General features: G+C 34.5%; 2 protein-coding genes across 7 annotated transcripts in view; one reads left to right on the forward strand and one right to left on the reverse strand.

Moving 5' to 3' along the window:
• Window positions 1–17885, reverse strand: part of CAPS2 (calcyphosine 2) — a 114744-nt gene that overhangs the window by 53377 nt on the left and 43482 nt on the right. Inside the window, exon 2 of one of the 6 annotated variants that reach the window (XM_063694163.1) lies at window positions 11538–11592. The exons of 3 other annotated variants lie outside the window; for them this stretch is intronic. In XM_063694163.1, coding sequence (XP_063550233.1) covers window positions 11538–11539 — 2 coding nt within the window. In that variant the 5' untranslated portion in view covers window positions 11540–11592. Of the gene's footprint in view, window positions 1–597; window positions 1099–11537; window positions 11593–17885 lie in introns of those variants that run through there. 2 more of the 6 variants (XM_063694160.1, XM_063694159.1) reach the window with 2 other exon arrangements.
• The window catches only part of GLIPR1L1 (GLIPR1 like 1), a 35903-nt gene continuing 22847 nt past the window's right edge, over window positions 4830–17885 (forward strand). Inside the window, 2 exon segments of the mRNA XM_004053591.4 lie at window positions 4830–5385; window positions 14171–14416. Coding sequence (XP_004053639.1) covers window positions 5212–5385; window positions 14171–14416 — 420 coding nt within the window. The 5' untranslated portion in view covers window positions 4830–5211.

Here is a 17885-nt window from a genome sequence, read left to right on the forward strand (position 1 = left end):
AACTGGCTGTGAGTGAATCTTTGAAACCTATGCCAAGGGTTGTCTTTGTCATTAAGCACTGAATATCCAGCTGGGCTATGTTGGAGATAGGGAGGAGCAAAAGGAAGGCATAGCACTTCTAAATGGCTTCTGTCCCCACTTAAATAGCTGCATGTCATGAGATGATATTGCTAGCATATAATAAATACTGTTGGCTAATGTCTTTAGTGCTACCAAAAATAACTGAACACACTTCCCATTTCCCTCATTTTTTTTTTAAGGATGACTATTTCCACTTCCAATTATTATCACTTCTCTCTTGGTAGTAATATTACTGGCTATTATGTTACTTATATCAAATCAGAAAAAAATGAAAAGCAAAAAATAAACTGATTTAATTCAGCCCATAAATAAGAAAAAAAGAAAGAGATGTAAATACGATTTAGTATTTAAGCTACATAAAGGTAGGGACCAAGTCTATGTTGATCCCAGACGACTACAGACCCAGATATCTGAATTGAAACTTAGGTCATTCCTAATTTCAAGCAAAACAGAGTAATATCTCCTTTCACCCACATCACTCCCCCTGCTCCCAAATTATATTATACTTCAGAGCACCTGCAGTGTAGCAGAAGGAATTCCTCATCCCCTACCTAACTGGGATTCCTGGACAAGACAGGCGAGGGGCACAAGAGACAGTCAGCCTGATTTCACCTAACAAGCTCGGTAAGAAGAGGTCCAGAGTTAGAAGAGTTGGAAAAGGTATCAACTAGCGCGATTCCTCCAAAAACCGCATTCAGAAAGCTTTAGACAGGACAGTCTGGACAGTCCAGGCCCGCGTCTGCAGGTTGCCGGGCAACAGGCGCCGCAGCGCAGGGCTTCTGATTACACTCTCACCTCCTGGGACGAAAAGGTCGTCGGCCCAAGTCCCTTTTTCGTTCTACGCCACCTCCCGCCCCCTCCAATCTGCCTCCTCAGTTCCGCTGCCTGGCTGACCGGAACTGAGCTTGTGGCCGGAGACCCCGCCACGCTCTCAGAAGTACTTGCTGGCTGGAAAACCCAAAGGGGTGAAACCTCAGCTACAGCCGCCAGAGCCTCCCAGGGAACCGGCTCCGCGGCGCCCCTAAACCCCGGCGAGGAGCCGGAGCGGACTCACTCACCTGCGCTTCTCCTGAGCAGGGAAAGGGCCAAAGCCCGGCCCGGATCCACGGCGGTTGTTGTGTAATTCTTTGTCTAATTGAATTCTGTTTAACATATTTCATAAGGCACCTGTCTGTGCGCACAGCCCAGAATGACGTTTTGAGGACAAGAAATTTAAGCACATGCTGCAATATCTGCTCTCAAGGAGCTTACACTTATTTTTTTTAAAGACTGCAATATATTATATAGAGATACATAGATATTAGACATGGATATTACTTTAAATTTGTGTGACTATGTACATATAGATGATTACATGAATAATTGCATATATAAGTATGTGTATTTGTGTGTGTATATATAATTAAAATTTAAAATGATGTGTGGAAAGGGCAAAGGCCTAGAAATCAAGAAACCTGCATTTTATTCTTTGCCTTTTTTTTTTTTTTTTTTTTTTTGAGACGGAGTTTCCTTCTTGTTGCCCAGGCTGGAGTGCAATGGCACAATCTCGACTCACTGCAACCTCTGCCTCCCGGGTTCAAGCGATTCTCCTGCCTCAGCCTCCCGAGTAGTTGGGATTACATGCGCCCACCACCATGCCCGGTTAATTTTTTGTATCTTTATATAGAGGGGGTTTCACCATGTTGGCCAGGCTGGTCTCGAACTCCTGACCTCAGATGATACCCTGCCTCAGACTCCCAGAGTGCTGTGATTTACACGCATGAGCCACCACGCCCGGCCTAAATATTTTTATGTATGCTCTGTACACAATGTCTTGGCATCAACTCCTCATCTATAAAGGGAAAAAGCTGGTTTGAGATAATTCCAAGGATCCACTCCACTCTAATATGCACTAACTTTCCTAAATTACACAGCCAAGAGTCAGGTATTCAAATTAGAAGTAAGAGTTTATGAAAGTTAATCCAGTTCTTTCATAATCATGTTTTTCTAATCTGCAGTAACTTTTCAAAATTAGCTCCCCTCAGAATGTATGTATCAAAACGTGAATATTTCCAGTATTTCCTGGAGCAAATTTGGGAGTAAAAATACAAATAAATTTTTAAAGTATAAAAATAGTGAAGGAAATGAGGTATAATGTAATCACTCTGTATTTTTCTGCTGCACTCCATAAAATTCATCTATCCATTACCCCCACATAGAAAGAAAAGCAAAAACAAATAGCAGAAAACACACATAGAAATAAAACAGAAAGCTAAATTTAACTTTTAAAAAGTTATAAAAGAGCTTAAAAATTCTGGTGCACCAACTAACCTTGGCCATTCCAGAAATAGATGTTCAAGAAAATAACATTAGGACATGCACTTGTTGATTCCTGGCAATTAGACTTTTTACACCTAAATTGTTTTAGTATTTCTGACTATAGCTGTCTAAGCCATTGGGAACATGATCTAAAAAACATAATGTATACAATTCAGACATTTTGTTAAAAACGTCTCTTAGAAGAGCAATAATCTTGGATTATGTTTGACTATATATACTCTACTTTTGCCAATCTTTAAATTCATTACTCTATGAAATTTCTGTTGTTGTTATATGCAGTTAATTTCTTTATACACTAAATGAAACTAAATTAGCTATCTGTTAACCTTTGTCCCTATTAACCTTATCCCTATCAACCTTTACTGTTTTGCAGTTCCAAAAGAGTTTGCATTTGAAGCTCAACTTTAAATTTTCATTTACTTGATCATTCATTAATGCAGCCAACATTCACTGAGTACCTACTACTTGAAAATATTTTACTTTATCTTTGTATTTATTTGTTCATTCAGCCACTTATGTATTTGACAAACATCCACTGAACACCTTCTATCTTCAAATATACCCAGTGTTAGAAAAAGTGAAATATATAAGCTTACCCAGCATTTCCTTTTATGTGATTAAGTCAAAAATATTTATTGAGCCCCTCATATGTATATATACATATATATAACAATTAAAATATAGTTTCTGCTCTCAAGAAGCTTACAGTTGTATACAACATTATTAGAAAGTTAAAGAGAACTCATTTATTTATTCGACCAATTTTTATTGAGAGCCTAAAGATTCAGTTCGTGTTCAAGGTGCTAGAGATGTAGCAATGAAGAAAACAAAGCTACTGTTGTGGTGAAGGCTACAATCTGATAGAGAAGGCAGATGTTAAAAAAAATAACATAAATTCAGGAGGTAATTAATGCAATGAAGAAAAATAAAACAGGTTAAGTGGATAGGCACTGACAGACAGGGGATGTAGAATGATCAGGGAAGACTTCACTGAAGGGAACTCTATAAAGAGCACTGCAGGCAAAAGTAACAGCAAGTGCAAAGATGCTGAGGAGAGGGCATCCTTATCAAGCTGATGGATGTGGCTGATGCAGAATAAGCCAGGAGAGAATGCCGGAGAACTAGCCATGGTCAGATTATGTAGTGTCTTTTGGGCCATACCTAGGACTTCAGATTTTTTATTGTGGCTCCCCACTGTAATGTGAGCCAGTTCCTTAAAAGTTCTCTCTCTCTTTGTATACAAACATATGTATATGTATATATGCCTATAGACATCTGTATCTCTCTCTGTGTAGATGTGTATATGTCTATAGGCATACACACACATATATGTGTATACAAACAGATTTATACATAGAGAGAACTTTACATATATAAATGTATGTGTGTATATACACACATACATATGTGTATATGTATATGTGTATATGCCTATAGATATCTTTATATCCAGGAAGAGACATATATATATAGACACATGTAGATGTACATAACTGTATTGATTTATCTGTATACCTACACGCACACATATACACACACACACACGTATATATGTTCATGTCTTTGGGTGTGGGATATCAGAAGCTCAGTTTGGACTATGTGTGTGATATGAAAGTAGTATATACAGCAATTCTCCATTAGCTGGTAGTAGACTAGAAATATATTATCTATTGCCCAGTAGAATTTCCATTAGGAGCCTTGCATTTTTCGTTTTTTTATAATTTAATTTTCTGCTTTTTATTTTTAAAAAGATAGTAGCTGCATCAAAGTAGTTTGTTTTGGTTTTTGTTTTTTTGTGTCAAGGTTGACTATGGCGGATCATTCAGCAGATGTAAGTACGTGTTCACTTGAATTAAACAGCATTGTAAACAACCTCAAATTACTAAGTAAAGGTATTTATTTGAAACATAGAAATACTAAAAAAATTAATGTCATGGGGAAAAATGCTGGTTTATTACAGAAAATATAACTGATGTAATGAATTTAAAACATTAAGCCAAATGAAGTTGATTTATATTGCACTGCAGGTAAAATAGACAATCAAATGTACTCTGTCCATCCCAGTCTCAAGGTATCAATTAAAGCAACTCTTGGAGTCTACCAGTCACCATACAGTGGCTCTGTTCCAAACTATCAAAAAGGGAAGATTTTGTCAAGAGGAACTACTTGGCTACATTTTCCAGGCATCTATTTTTATCTGTCTAAGCATTCGGTCTCTTCAGACGAAAAAACAGAAGGAAATTATTAAATATTTGACAAGTTGATAATTTAGGATCACTGTATGTCACTGTGTAAGAATTGCCTATTCTTACTCTATTCCCAATCTCTGAGGGAAGTGGCAATATGATTCTAGATTATTTAGAACAATAAAAATCTATACACGGAAGCTGCGTCTAAGAAACGAATATATAGTGCTTTGCACTCGACTGGCCCATTGTCAGCATCCCGCACTTGTTCTTTACCTAACTTGTGTGGCTTGCATATTGCAATCTGTATTACAATCCAGGCGCGCTCTGCAGATTACAGATTGGATCCACAGAAAGCAGTTTGGATGGTTGAAATTCCCTCCACCAGAGGGCGACTCAGAGCTTTCCCCTGTAGCTCAGAGTGTTGTGGAAGGGGAACCCTGCTGCCTGTTCTTCCCCACAGCGACACTGACAAGCTGATCCAGCCTGCTGGGCATCCCAGCGCTGGGCCCGAGCCTGTGCGGCAGGATGGAGCCAAGGGAGAGCGTGGTATGGGGGCGTGGGGAAATCGGGTTGCCCCAGCTGTTACTGGTCCGCGCAGTCAGGGCATCCTCCACATCCTTCCATGGCTCCGAAGAATAAATTCAGTTGTTTATGGATCTTGGGTCTGTGTTTGGTAGCCAGTACATCTTCCAAAATCCCATCCATCACTGACCCACACTTTATAGACAACTGCATAGAAGCCCACAACGAATGGCGTGGCAAAGTCAACCCTCCCGCGGCCGACATGAAATACATGGTGAGAAACAACCAGGGCTGGGCTCTTAAATCCCTGACTCATCCTGAGGTATCTGGGTGATAAATTTCCGGACTTAACTTGTACTAATTCAATCCGGACTTTACATATATGCAGTTAAAAAGAAAAAAATTCACACCTTGGTTGGGCTGTCTCCTCCAGAGTCATAGGAGTGAACAAGAAAGGAAGACTTGAAGCTGTTCCTTGCCTCTTGCGGGGAAGGTGGGGATGCTGGAGCAGTGTTTGGAAGTTGCTTTGTTGCACCACTAAAGTTATAAGTACTGAACACAGGATTATTTTGTTTCCTTTCTTCCATTTTTTTAGCTAGCAATTTCCACCCCCCACAACTAAGATACAAGATACCAAAGAAATAGCCCAGGAATGGAGATTCTCTTGTTCTCTTACTTATTTTTATATCATATGAATCCAAGATCAAAACAACACTTCATATGTAGTATTATTTGAAAAAAATACAGTACTCTATTGAAGAATAAGCATAAAAAGCATTGGATTATTAAAATAATCCATAGAATTTACAAAATTTTAAATACTTGACTATGAATTGTATGATTGGAAATTTCCCTTGCATTGTAACTTTTTCTTGTTTATAAATGCATCATTATGAGCATAAACGTTGATAGTATTAGTCTATTTTATGTACTATGCAGATGTAGATACAGTATAACTCATATCTATTCCAGCTTTCTTCTTTTCTATCCAGTGGAAAACAAAAGTAATTGTAAAATCACAACTCAGGCATTAAAATAAGTTCAAAACTGTACTAGTCTACCGTATAAGAAAATTATATTTTGATGGGGGAGAAAGATTCAAATATGTATCAGAAATGAAACAAGAATAAACTAATCTCTTTAATGCAGAATTGTTAAGATATTTTAATATGTAATGTTTACCAGCTTGGGGTTGTCCAAGGCATAAATTAACTAGAAATAAATCTTCAACGGAATTCAGAAATACTAATATTAGTATTAATATGGGTGATGCCTTTAGAGTTTTATTGTAAATTGTATGGTAAAAAAGAGTAAATGTGGGGTTAAATATAATAAATGTTCTTTATATTTCTTTTGTGCTTATTGACTATTTAAAGCAAAATATGATAACAATGAATTGTGGAGTTTATAATAATGTAGAAACAAAACACATTATAACCAATGCATAAAAAATGAAGTGTCAATAGAATTATTCTGCTGAAAGTTCCTTATATTGTTAAGAATCACAATAATATTTCTGGATGGACCGTGAGAAGTTAAGAATGCATATTTTAATATCTAGAATAACCATTAAAAATATACAAAGAAGTAGAGCTAAAAATCCAGTAAATAGAATACTAAAGTCCTTGATTAATTTTTGGAAAACAGGAACAAGGAACAAAAGAACAAAGAGGGAATCAATTAAAAATAGCAAATGGTAGACTAAAACTTAACCATGTTAAAATTACATTAAATGCAAATGACTACTACATACTTTAATTAAAAATAAAGATTATCAGATTGGATTAATGCTTTTGTAACAGAAACATATCACAAATAGATTAAAGTAAAAAGATGGAAAAAATACATTATGCAAACTCTAAAATTAAGATAGAGTAGCTATATTTATGGCTACCGAAGTAGATTTTAAGACAAGGAGAACTACCAGAAATAAAAGGGGACATTTAGGAAAATAAAAGGGCCAATTCAACAAAAGACACAGCAATCTTCAATACAAATAATTGTAATAATATATTTTAATACACAAAAATTGGCAAAAGTAAAGGGAGAAAGAGACAAAACAGTCATAGAGATTTTAATCTTAGTGAGTAAGAGAACAAATAGGTAAAAATCAGTAAAAATAAAAAAGATTTGAACATCAATTTTACCTAATTGACATTAAACAATTTATACCACACTGCAAAATACAAATTTTTATCAAGTATTCATTACATTCATCAATATAAACAATATGCTGAACCATAAAAGAAGTCTCAATAAATTAACAGTATTTGAAATTTTGTTCTATATTTTCTGAAAAAAAAGACTTAAACTAGAAATAAAGTGTGCAAAATCTCCCAAAATGTGAAGTCAAGCAGCACATATCTAAATGGTCCATAAGTTAAAGAAGAAATAATAATAGAGATTACTATAATTTAGATTCAAATGTTAATGGAAACACAGCATATCAAAATTTGTGGGATATAGCAAAAGAAGTGTTTGGAAGCATACATATAGATTTAAATGAATATTTTAGGAAAGAAGAATAGTTAAAAATCAAGACCTATTCTTTCAACTCAAGAAGGTAGGAAACAAGTTTAAATTAAGCACAAGAAAATTTTTAAAAAGCTAAAGAGGATCATAATTTGATGAAATTGAAAGTAAAAGTATGAGGACTAAAATCAATAATATCAAAAGTTGGTTTAAAACTATATATTAATAAAATTGATAAGCCAGTAGTAAAAAAAAGATTAATGAAGAAAGACACAACTCAAAAATCAATTTTAGGAATAGAAAATCACTTTTAAAAAACTCCACACATTAAATGGATAGAGAATATTTTGAACAACTTTATACTAATAAATTTGACAACATAAAGAAAATAAATGGACAAATGTCTTGAAAATCAGCATTTTATAAAATTGACACAATATTTTGATATGTTGTTTATTGAATGATTACTAGTGAATAAGTGCATAAAATGCACTAGTTTTAATGTACAATTTTTTTTACATATGTATACGTCAGTGAAACTACCTACCTCAAGATTGGAATTTTTATTTCATATATGCGTGCCATGTTATTTATCACATAAAGTCTCATAAATATTACATTCTGTACTATGTGTTTTATAAAGTAACATTAAATCCTTGAACTTTGCCTAATAAAAGTATTGCTTATTATTTTTATTTCTTTGATTTCTATTATTATTTTTCAACTATTGTCTTCTTTGTCTTGTACAAATGAAAGAATCAGGGTTAGAGATTGCCTTTGAACCCAATATAAATCTTTTAACAGGGATATTTAACCAATGTATGAATGAGATCATTCATCTGCATCTTCATCAATCTAAATAGTCTTATGCCATTACATAAATTAAATATGTAATTTAAAATATTCTTAACAGAAAATTCAGGTGAATTCTAAGAAAAAAGCAACACCAATCTTATACAAATCTCTTTGTGAAACTGAAAGAGAAAACCTTTTGGAACTTTATGAGTCAACTTTTACCCTGACACCAAACCAGAAAAAACATTACAGGTTAGAAAATTATAGCTCAATGTAGATGCAAAAAATCTTCAACAAAATTATAATCAATTGAATCCAGCAACACATATAAAGAATATTATATCATGGGATTTATCTCAGGAATAAAAAGTTGGATTAGGACTTGAAAATTAATCAACATAATCAGGAACAAAACTGGAAACACCATTAACAGAAAACTCCCCAGAAAATGAAAAATCTGTGAGAAATCTGACTTGGATTGGGGGAATTTAATTGCTGTTTACAGTCTGCCACTCTTCATAGATTCAATGAGAAAAATTATATGATCATCTCAATAGAGTCATGAAAACCATTTGGTAAAACTCTGCATCAATTCATTTTATTTCATTTTTTTTCCATTTTTTCCTGTAGGCTTTTTTTAATAATAGTTTTGGGGAAAAAGGTGATGTTTGGTTGCATAGAAAAGTTATTTTTTTTCAGTTTTTAAGTTCTGGGGTACATGTGCAGGATGTGCAGGTTTGTTACACAGGTGAACATATGCCATGGTGGTTTGCCGCACAGATCAACCAATCACCCACGTATTAAGCCCAGCATCTATTAGCTATTCTTCCTGAAGCTCTCTCTCCTCCCACCGCCTTCTGCCTACAGGCCCCAATGCGTGTTGATCCCCCTATGTGTCCATGTGTTCTCATCGTTCAGCTCCCACTTATAAGTGAGAACATGTGGTGTTTGGTTTTCTGTTCCTGCATTAGTTTGCTGAGGATAACAGCTTCCAGCTCCATCCATGTCCCTGCAAAGGACTTGATCCCATTCCTTTTTATGGCTGCATAGTATTCCATGGTGTGTCTGTAGCACATATTTTCTTTATCCATTCTATCATTGATGGGCATTTGGGTTGATTCCATGTCTTTGCTATTGTGAACAGTGTGCAGTGAATATACATGTGCATGTATGTTTATAATAGAATGATCTATATTCCTTTGGGTACATACCCAGTTATGGGATTGCTGGGTCAAATGGTATTTCTGACTCTAGATCTTTGAGGAATTGCCACACTGTCCTCCACAATGGGTAAACTAATTTACACTCCCACCAACAATGTAAAAATGTTCCTTTTTTTCCCGCAACACTGCCAGCACCTGTTTCTGGACTTTTTAATAATTGCCATTCTGACTGGCCTAAGATGGTATCCAGTTGTGGTTTTGATTGCATTTTTCTAATGCTAACTGATGTTGAGCTTTTTTTTCATTTGTTTTTTTGGCCACATGTATGTCTTCTTTTGAGAAGTGTCTGTTCATGTCCTTTGGCCACTTTTTAATGGGGTTGTTCTTTAAATTTATTTAATCTCCTTATAGACTCTGGATATTAGACCTTGGTTAGATGGACAGATTGCTAAAATTTTCTACCATTCTGTGGGTTGTCTGTTCACTCTGATGATACTTTCTTTTGCCGTACAGAAGCTCTTTAATTAGATACCATTTGTCCATTTTTGTTTTTGTTGCAATTGCTTTTGATGTTTTCATCATGAAATATTTGCCCGTGCCTATGTCCTGAATGGTATTGCCTAGATTTTTCTTCTAGGGTTTTTATGATTTTGGGTTTTACATTTAAGTCTTTAATCCATCTTGAGCTAATTTTTGGATAAGGTGTAAGGAAGGGGTCCAGTTTCAATTTTCTGCATATGGCTAGCCAGTTCTCCCAGCGGAAAAGTTATTTACTGGTGATTTCTGAGATTTTGGTGCACACATCACCCAAGCAGTGCCCAATGTGTAGTCTTTTATCCCTCACCCCACTCCCACTCTTCCCCATGAGTCCCCAAAGTCCATCATTCTTATGTCCTCATAGCTTAGCTCCCACTTCGAAGTGAGAACATACAATGTTTCATTTTCCATTCCTGAGTTACTTCAATTAGAATAATGGTCTCCAACTCCATCCAGGTTGCTGCAAATGCCATTATTTTGTTCCTTTTTATGGCTGAGTTGTATTCCATTATATGTATATATTTTATACACACACATATATAAAATATATATGTATAAATATATATATACATACCACATTTTCTTTATTAACTTATTGGTTGATGGGCATTTAGACTGTTTCCGTATTTTTAGAACTGCAAATTGTGCTGCTATAAACATGTGTGTGCTAGTGTCTTTTTCAAAAAACGACTTATTTTCCTCTGCGTAGATTTTTGACAAAGATGCAAAAGTAATTCAGTGGAGCAAGGATAGTCTATTCAACAAATGGTGTTGAAACACCATTTAATGCCTATAAGAAAAGAAAAAACTTTGACCTAAAGAGCAAAAATTAACCCAAAATGAATCATAAATTTAAATAAAACTATTAGAAGAAAAACAGGAGAAAATCCTCAGGACAGGGCTAGATGAAACTTCCTAATATAATGAATTATTTTGATTTTTATCAAAACTGAAAACTATTTTTAAAAAGTCAACAAATTTGACCTCATCAAAATAAGAAACTTCTACTTTCTAAAGTACCCTGTTAGGAAGATGAGAGGACAAACTACAAACTAGGAGAAAATATATTCAAACCATATATTTAAGAAAGAACTCCTATCTAGAGAAAGAAGTCTCAAAACTCAACAGTAAAAATAAAAAAGAAAAAAATTCAATTAGAAAATGAACAGAAGACTGACATTTAGCCACAGAGATACACAGATGGAAAATAAGGACATGAAAACATGCTAAACATCATTAGCCATTAGTGAAATGCAAATTAAAACCACAAGGACATATCACTACACACCAATTAGGAAAGCAAAAATAAAAAATAATGACAATACCAAGTACTGGCGAAGATATGGAGAAAATTGATCAGTCATACTCTTCTGGTGGGAATGCAAAATGGTATAGCCACTCTAGGAAATAGTTTGGCAGTTTCTTACAAAAAAAAAAAAACACCTAAACATACACTTACATATGACTTAGACTTGCAATTGCACTTCTGGGCACTTTTTCCTTTTTCTTTTTTCCTAGAAAAAGGAAAACATTGCTACATAAAAACCTGCTCACAAATATTTATGGATACTCCCGATTCAATGCTCTTGAGAAACAGGAGTTTAGTGACTCTATACATGTTTGTAATAGCTCAAACTTGTAAACATCCAAATTTCCATCAATAGATGAAAGTTAAACTGTGGTACATCTATACCATGGAATATGACTTGGTCATTAAATGGAACAAACTATCAACACATGGAACATCCCCATGGCTCTCAAAGGCATTATGCTGAGTGAAGAGAAGCCAATCTCAAAATGGATACATAGAGTAGGATTCTATTTATATAACATTCTTTTTTTCTTTTTCTTTTTTTTCTTTGAAACAGAGTCTCGCTGTGTCGCCCAGGCTGGAATGCAGTGGCGCTGTCTCGGCTCACTGCAAGCTCCGCCTCCCGGGTTCACGTCATTCTCCTGCCTCAGCCTCCGGAGTAACTGAGACTACAGGCGCCCGCCACCACGCCCGGAGAATTTTTTGTATTTTTAGTGGAGACGCGGTTTCACCGTGTTAGCCAGGACGGTCACGGTCTCCTGATCTCGTGATCCGCCCGCATCTGCCGCCCAAAGTGTTGGGATTACAGGCGTGAGCCACCGCGCCCGGCCTCTTTTTTTTTTTTTTTTTTTTTTTGAGACGGAGTCTCTGTCACCCAGACTGGAGGGCAATGGCACGGTCTTGGCTCACTGCAACCTCCGCCTCCTAGGTTCAAGCGATTCTCCTACTCATCCTCCTGAGTAGTTGGGATTACAAGCACCCGCCACCACACCTGGCTGATTTTTGTATTTTTAGTAGCGATGGGGTTTCACCCTGTTGGCCAGGCTGGATCTCCTGACCTCAGGTGATCCACCCGCCTTGGCCTCCCAAAGTGCTGGGATTACAGGCATGAGTCACCACGCCTGGCCACCTATTTATACAACATTCTTGAAATAACAAAATTACAGAACTGAAGAACAGATTGGTGATCGCCAGGGGTTAAAGATAGTGTGGGTAGTGAGTGGTTGTGACTTAATGGGTTAGCATGAAGGATCCTTGTGGTGTTGAAACAGTGCTGTATCTAGATATTGTGGGAGTGATTACTTCAATTTTTACATGTGATAAAATCACATAAACCTACACATATACAAAAATAAATGCATGTAAAACTGTTGAAATCTGTAAAAGGTCTGTAGATAATATCAATGTCAATTTCTTATTTTGATATCATACTATTTTTACAAAAAACATTACCATTGGGAAAAGTAGGTGAAGTCTACACAGGACCCCTGTGTATTATTTTTGTAACTTCTTGTGAATTTATAATCAGTTAAAAATAAAAAGATGTTTAAAAATAACCTTGGCAATTATACCTACATTAAGACTGTTGCTTTTGTCATGAGTTGTTTCTGGACTCTGTTCTGTTCCATTGAGCTATTTGTCTACCCTTGTGTCAATATGACAATATCTTAATGTAGCTTTATGATAAATATTGATATCTGGTAGAGAAAGTCTCCAATTTTATTCTACATTTAAAAGATTGTCTGAGCTTTACTTGGAACATTGCATTTCCACATAAATTTTGTAATCAATTTCCACCCCAAAAAAGCTACTTGGAGTTTAATTAGAAATAAAATTATATGTCATAATCAATATTCTTTTGCAATACAGAATATTCTGGTCCATGAACATTTTATATCTCTCCATTTATTTAAGTCTTTTACAATTTTTTTCAGTTACGTTTTTGCAGTTTTCAGCAGAGAGAACTTGTATATCACTTATTAAATTTATTTATACATATTGAATGTTTTGCAGCTATTCATTTGTAGAATATACATAGATATATAATAGATTTTTGCATATTTTCCTTGTATCTTTCAACTTTCATAACTTCATTTATTTTTATAGTATTGTTTATGTATTAATTTAAATTTTTATGTATCCAGTCATGTAATCTGTGAATAATGATAGATCCCAATCCTTATACATTTTATATATTTTGTCTTATGTATTTACAACTCATGTATTTTATTATACTACCTAACTTCTTGTACAATAATGAATAGAAATAATGAGGGCAGATATCTTGTTTCATTCCTAATCTTGAGGGAAAGTTTTAGTATTTCACCATTTGATAAGATTTTTGTCTGTTTGTTTGTAGATTATCTTTATCAAATTAAGGGGATTTTTTCTTTCTATTCCTAGTTTTTTGCCCCTTTTAATTATCAATGAGTATTCATCCTTTAATTGTAATAAATTAACATGACCTTCTGAATTACTAGACTTTGAATTCTGGCTTATTTTAATCACATTCCGATTTATTTGTTTAGTGACTCTAGTGTACCAGGCCATCTGCTAAGTACTGGTAATATAACAATGAACTGTCATAGAGTGAGTATAAATAAGTATTTCTGAAGTAGAACTAAAAAGAAATGACTAACTATGAACATAATAAATACCAAAGAAAAACTACATCTTATTAAAATAATAAATTTAAGCAAAACTTAATTGATTACAATCATTAGAATAATTTAATGCAAATACTTATGCACAATTCCATTTAAATTATTTTTATCTTTCAGATTTGGGATAAAGGTTTAGCAAAGATGGCTAAAGCATGGGCAAACCAGTGCAAATTTGAACATAACGACTGTTTGGATTAATCATATAAATGCTATGCAGCTTTTGAATATGTTGGAGAAAATATCTGGTTAGGTGGAATAAAGTCATTCACACCAAGACATGCCATTACGGCTTGGTATAATGAAACCCAATTTTATGACTTTGATAGTCTATCATGCTCCAGAGTCTGTGGCCATTATACACAGGTAAATATTTGACATCTTTATTGATTAGTTCTTATTTGTGCATATTTTATTTGCCAGAATTTATTTCTCTGTATGTAAAGTGCCTTTATTTTTCTGGCTGCCTTTACATTTTTTCCTTTATCATAGGTCTTGAGCAATTTAATAATAATATACCAAAGTTTTCTGTATGTTTCTTGTGCTGCAGTTCACTGGCCTTTTTGAAGTTGTAAGTCTATAACTTAAATCAAATTTAGAAGAATGGTGGCCATTGTTTCTGGAAATACTTCTTTCTCTCACTCTCTCTCTTCCCTTCCCTGGAAGTGGGAAGTTCTCTTCAAGTTACTCATGTAGAAAGCCACTTGAAGTTTTCCCCACATAAATTGATGCTCTTGTCTTTTTTCTTGGTTTTCTTCTCTCTGTGATTAATTTCAAGTAATTTTATTCCTACATCTTTAAGTTTGCTAATCTAGTCTTCTGTAATGTTTAGTCTCCTGTTAATTCCATTCAGTTTGTTTTCAATCTTGCACCTTAAAGTTTGTATCTCTACAAGTTTAATATTTTTACATCTTCAATGAATATACCTAATATGTTTTCTCTTTCATCTAGCTTTTTAAGCATATGAGATAGAGTTGTAATAATTAATATTTTCCCTGATAGCTCTAGTATCTATGTTAGCTCTGTGTTAGTTTCAATAGATTGATTTTTCTCTTCATTATGAATCAAATTTTCTTCCATCATATCATGTTGGGTAAATTTTATTATATTCGCAATTTGTACATTTTTGCCTTGTTGAGTGCTGGGTTCATCTGTATACTATAAATATTCTTGAGCTGTCTTTTTGGGTACAGCTAAGTTACCTGCAATTTATTTGATCCTCTTTGTTCCTGCTTTTAAAATATGTTAGGTAGAATAAAAGTAGCGTTTAGTCCAGAGCTGATAATGATCTCTCACTACAGAGGCAAGATTCTTCTGCACACTCTACCTAATACCCTGATAATTATGAAGTTGTCCAATTTGGAAAGTGGGAATAGGTCCAATTTCTGGCTTTGTGTAAACCGTGGTATTATTTCCTCTAGTTCTTGAAAATGGGTCAGACTAGTTTCTTCACATACATGTTTTGATTAGTACTTTGCTGAATAGATGATGAGGACCCTCTGCACATTGTCCTAGTGTGTCACTGTACAATTCTCACCTCTTCAGTACTATGCCATCTAAACTTCTGTGTCCGTGGTCTCCCCAAGACTCTCAATCAGACTCCCATAACTATGAGACTGTATCAAACTTCTCCTGAGCCATAATCTAGAAACCGTCTCCAGGCAATAAACCAGGACAATTATACAGTTTCTATCTTTTTTTTTCTGCAAATCTCAGGGGTATTATGTTGTGTTGCCTAATGTCTTGAAAACCATTACTTCCTATCATTTTCTCAATTTTTAAAATTATTTCAGATAGAAGTGTAAATGTGTCTAAAATTCACCTTTTGGGCCATACTTTAATCCTAGACATGGTACTGAGCCCCTAGGAAAGCCTGTTTAAGCAATATAAAGAGCTAACCTTCTTCTCTAGACTTACCCATTTGTATAAGTTGAATTAATATATAGGGTCTTAAAGCAACTCGTTCTTATCAGAGGTGCAGTGAACAAATAATAGCAACTTCCATGTTCCCTTTATGTTCACTCTTCGTTCAACAACAGGTTGTTCTAAGTCTAGACACTCTCCAGGACATCAGGAAAGATGTTGGTAAAGTATATGGTTTGGATACTAAGGGAAAATTGAGAGAATGAATCAGGTGTCAGATGTCCTGACTAACAAAAAGATGCAATATCCCTAAGATGATATCAAGGCTGAGTCATAGCTTTTATATATCCTTTGTCTTCTCTTTTGCTGTAAAGTAAAAAAACAAACAAAACAAAACAAAACAAAAAAAGCTGGTTCTCAAATGCCCCTTCTCCCTTCGTATTACTAAATCAGGAAGGGGAGCTTACTCTTTATTGGCTAGTTTACACACAAGGTTAAATAATTAGGAATGGTTATATTCTTATAAAATCAACAACTATATCTTGCTTAATGTTCTAAACAAAATAAGGGAAAATTTTCTTGCACTTATCACCTACTGATATTCATATTAGAGTTACATCCAATGTTCATATTAATATTACATCTAGTTTCTTTAATGAAAGCAATACATCGTAAACCTACATAGTGAATATTTATTCTCACGATTCCAAAAGCCCCAAAAAGTCACAATTTAGATAAAATTTAATGATGTAGTTATTCATAAGCCAAATTGTTAAACATGATTTTTTGGAAATATATATATTTTAGTTGTATTTTTGGTTAATTGTTTAAAACATTCAAAAGGAAAAATGCTCTTTTAATCATCTCACTTTATCTCATTTCATTAAGTGAGAAACTACCTCAGAATTGATCTGTCACTTACTCACCAAAACCACAAAGATGGCTAAAAGCAAAACTCTTTTTTTTTTTTTTTTTTTTTTTTTTTGAGACAGAGTCTCGCCCTGTAACCCAGACTGGAGTACAGTGGCGTGATCTCAACTCACTGCAACCTCCACTTCCTGAGTTCAAGCAATTCTCCTGCCTCAGCCTCCTGAGTAGCTAGGATTACAGGCACATGCCACCACGCTCAGCTAGTTTTTGTATTTTTAGTAGAAACGGGGTTTTGCCATGTTGGCCAGGCTGACCTCGAACTCCTGACCTCGCAATCCGCCCGCCTCAGCCTCCCAAATCTCATTTTTAAGTTCTCAGTTCACTTTGGTTTTTCTTGCACTTTTGCTGCCTCTCAGGCAAACGAAAAGCTGGTAAAATATATTTTGTAAAACTATTGACTCTGGCTAGGACAAGCCTATAGAAAACAATTGATACATCAATTTACGAAATAGCTTAGTACATTTTGCTAATAAAGTTGTAAAATAAATGAGATCAGAAATTTGTGTTAAAATTTATTCTGTGTCTAAATTCCTTGAATTATTTTTCAAATGGAGTAAACCAGTATTTTTTTCCCTTTTTTGTTTATTTGGAAAATGAAAAAATTTTATTCTACCACTGTCACAAAAACTAGTAATGTTCCTCACCTCTTTACCTATCTCCTATAACTAGTTTTCCATAGAAGTCTTCTTCCTTTTGAATAACTTTGCTATTCTTTGCAACTAGATAAAAATAAAGATTCACCATCCTTACAGCAGGCATCTTTGAAAATCAACTCAATATGTTTTTCATTCCTACCTACGTCTTGTGACTTGACAAAGGTAAGAATATGGTTAAGATTGCAAAATTTAAGATGTAATTGGTAAAATTTTTCTGAAAAAACAAATAAATGTAAGTTATTGTTTTCATTTATAGTCTGATTTTCATATTGTTTGTATGATATTCCCAGGGATAGAATTAAAATGTATTTCATAAATAATCTAGAAGAAATTATTTTGGCTGTATATTATGAATTTGGTTATATATTATATTATCCTTTTGATTT

Source organism: Gorilla gorilla, chromosome 10, assembly GCF_029281585.2.
Source record: "Gorilla gorilla gorilla isolate KB3781 chromosome 10, NHGRI_mGorGor1-v2.1_pri, whole genome shotgun sequence".
Classification (NCBI taxonomy): domain Eukaryota; kingdom Metazoa; phylum Chordata; class Mammalia; order Primates; family Hominidae; genus Gorilla; species Gorilla gorilla.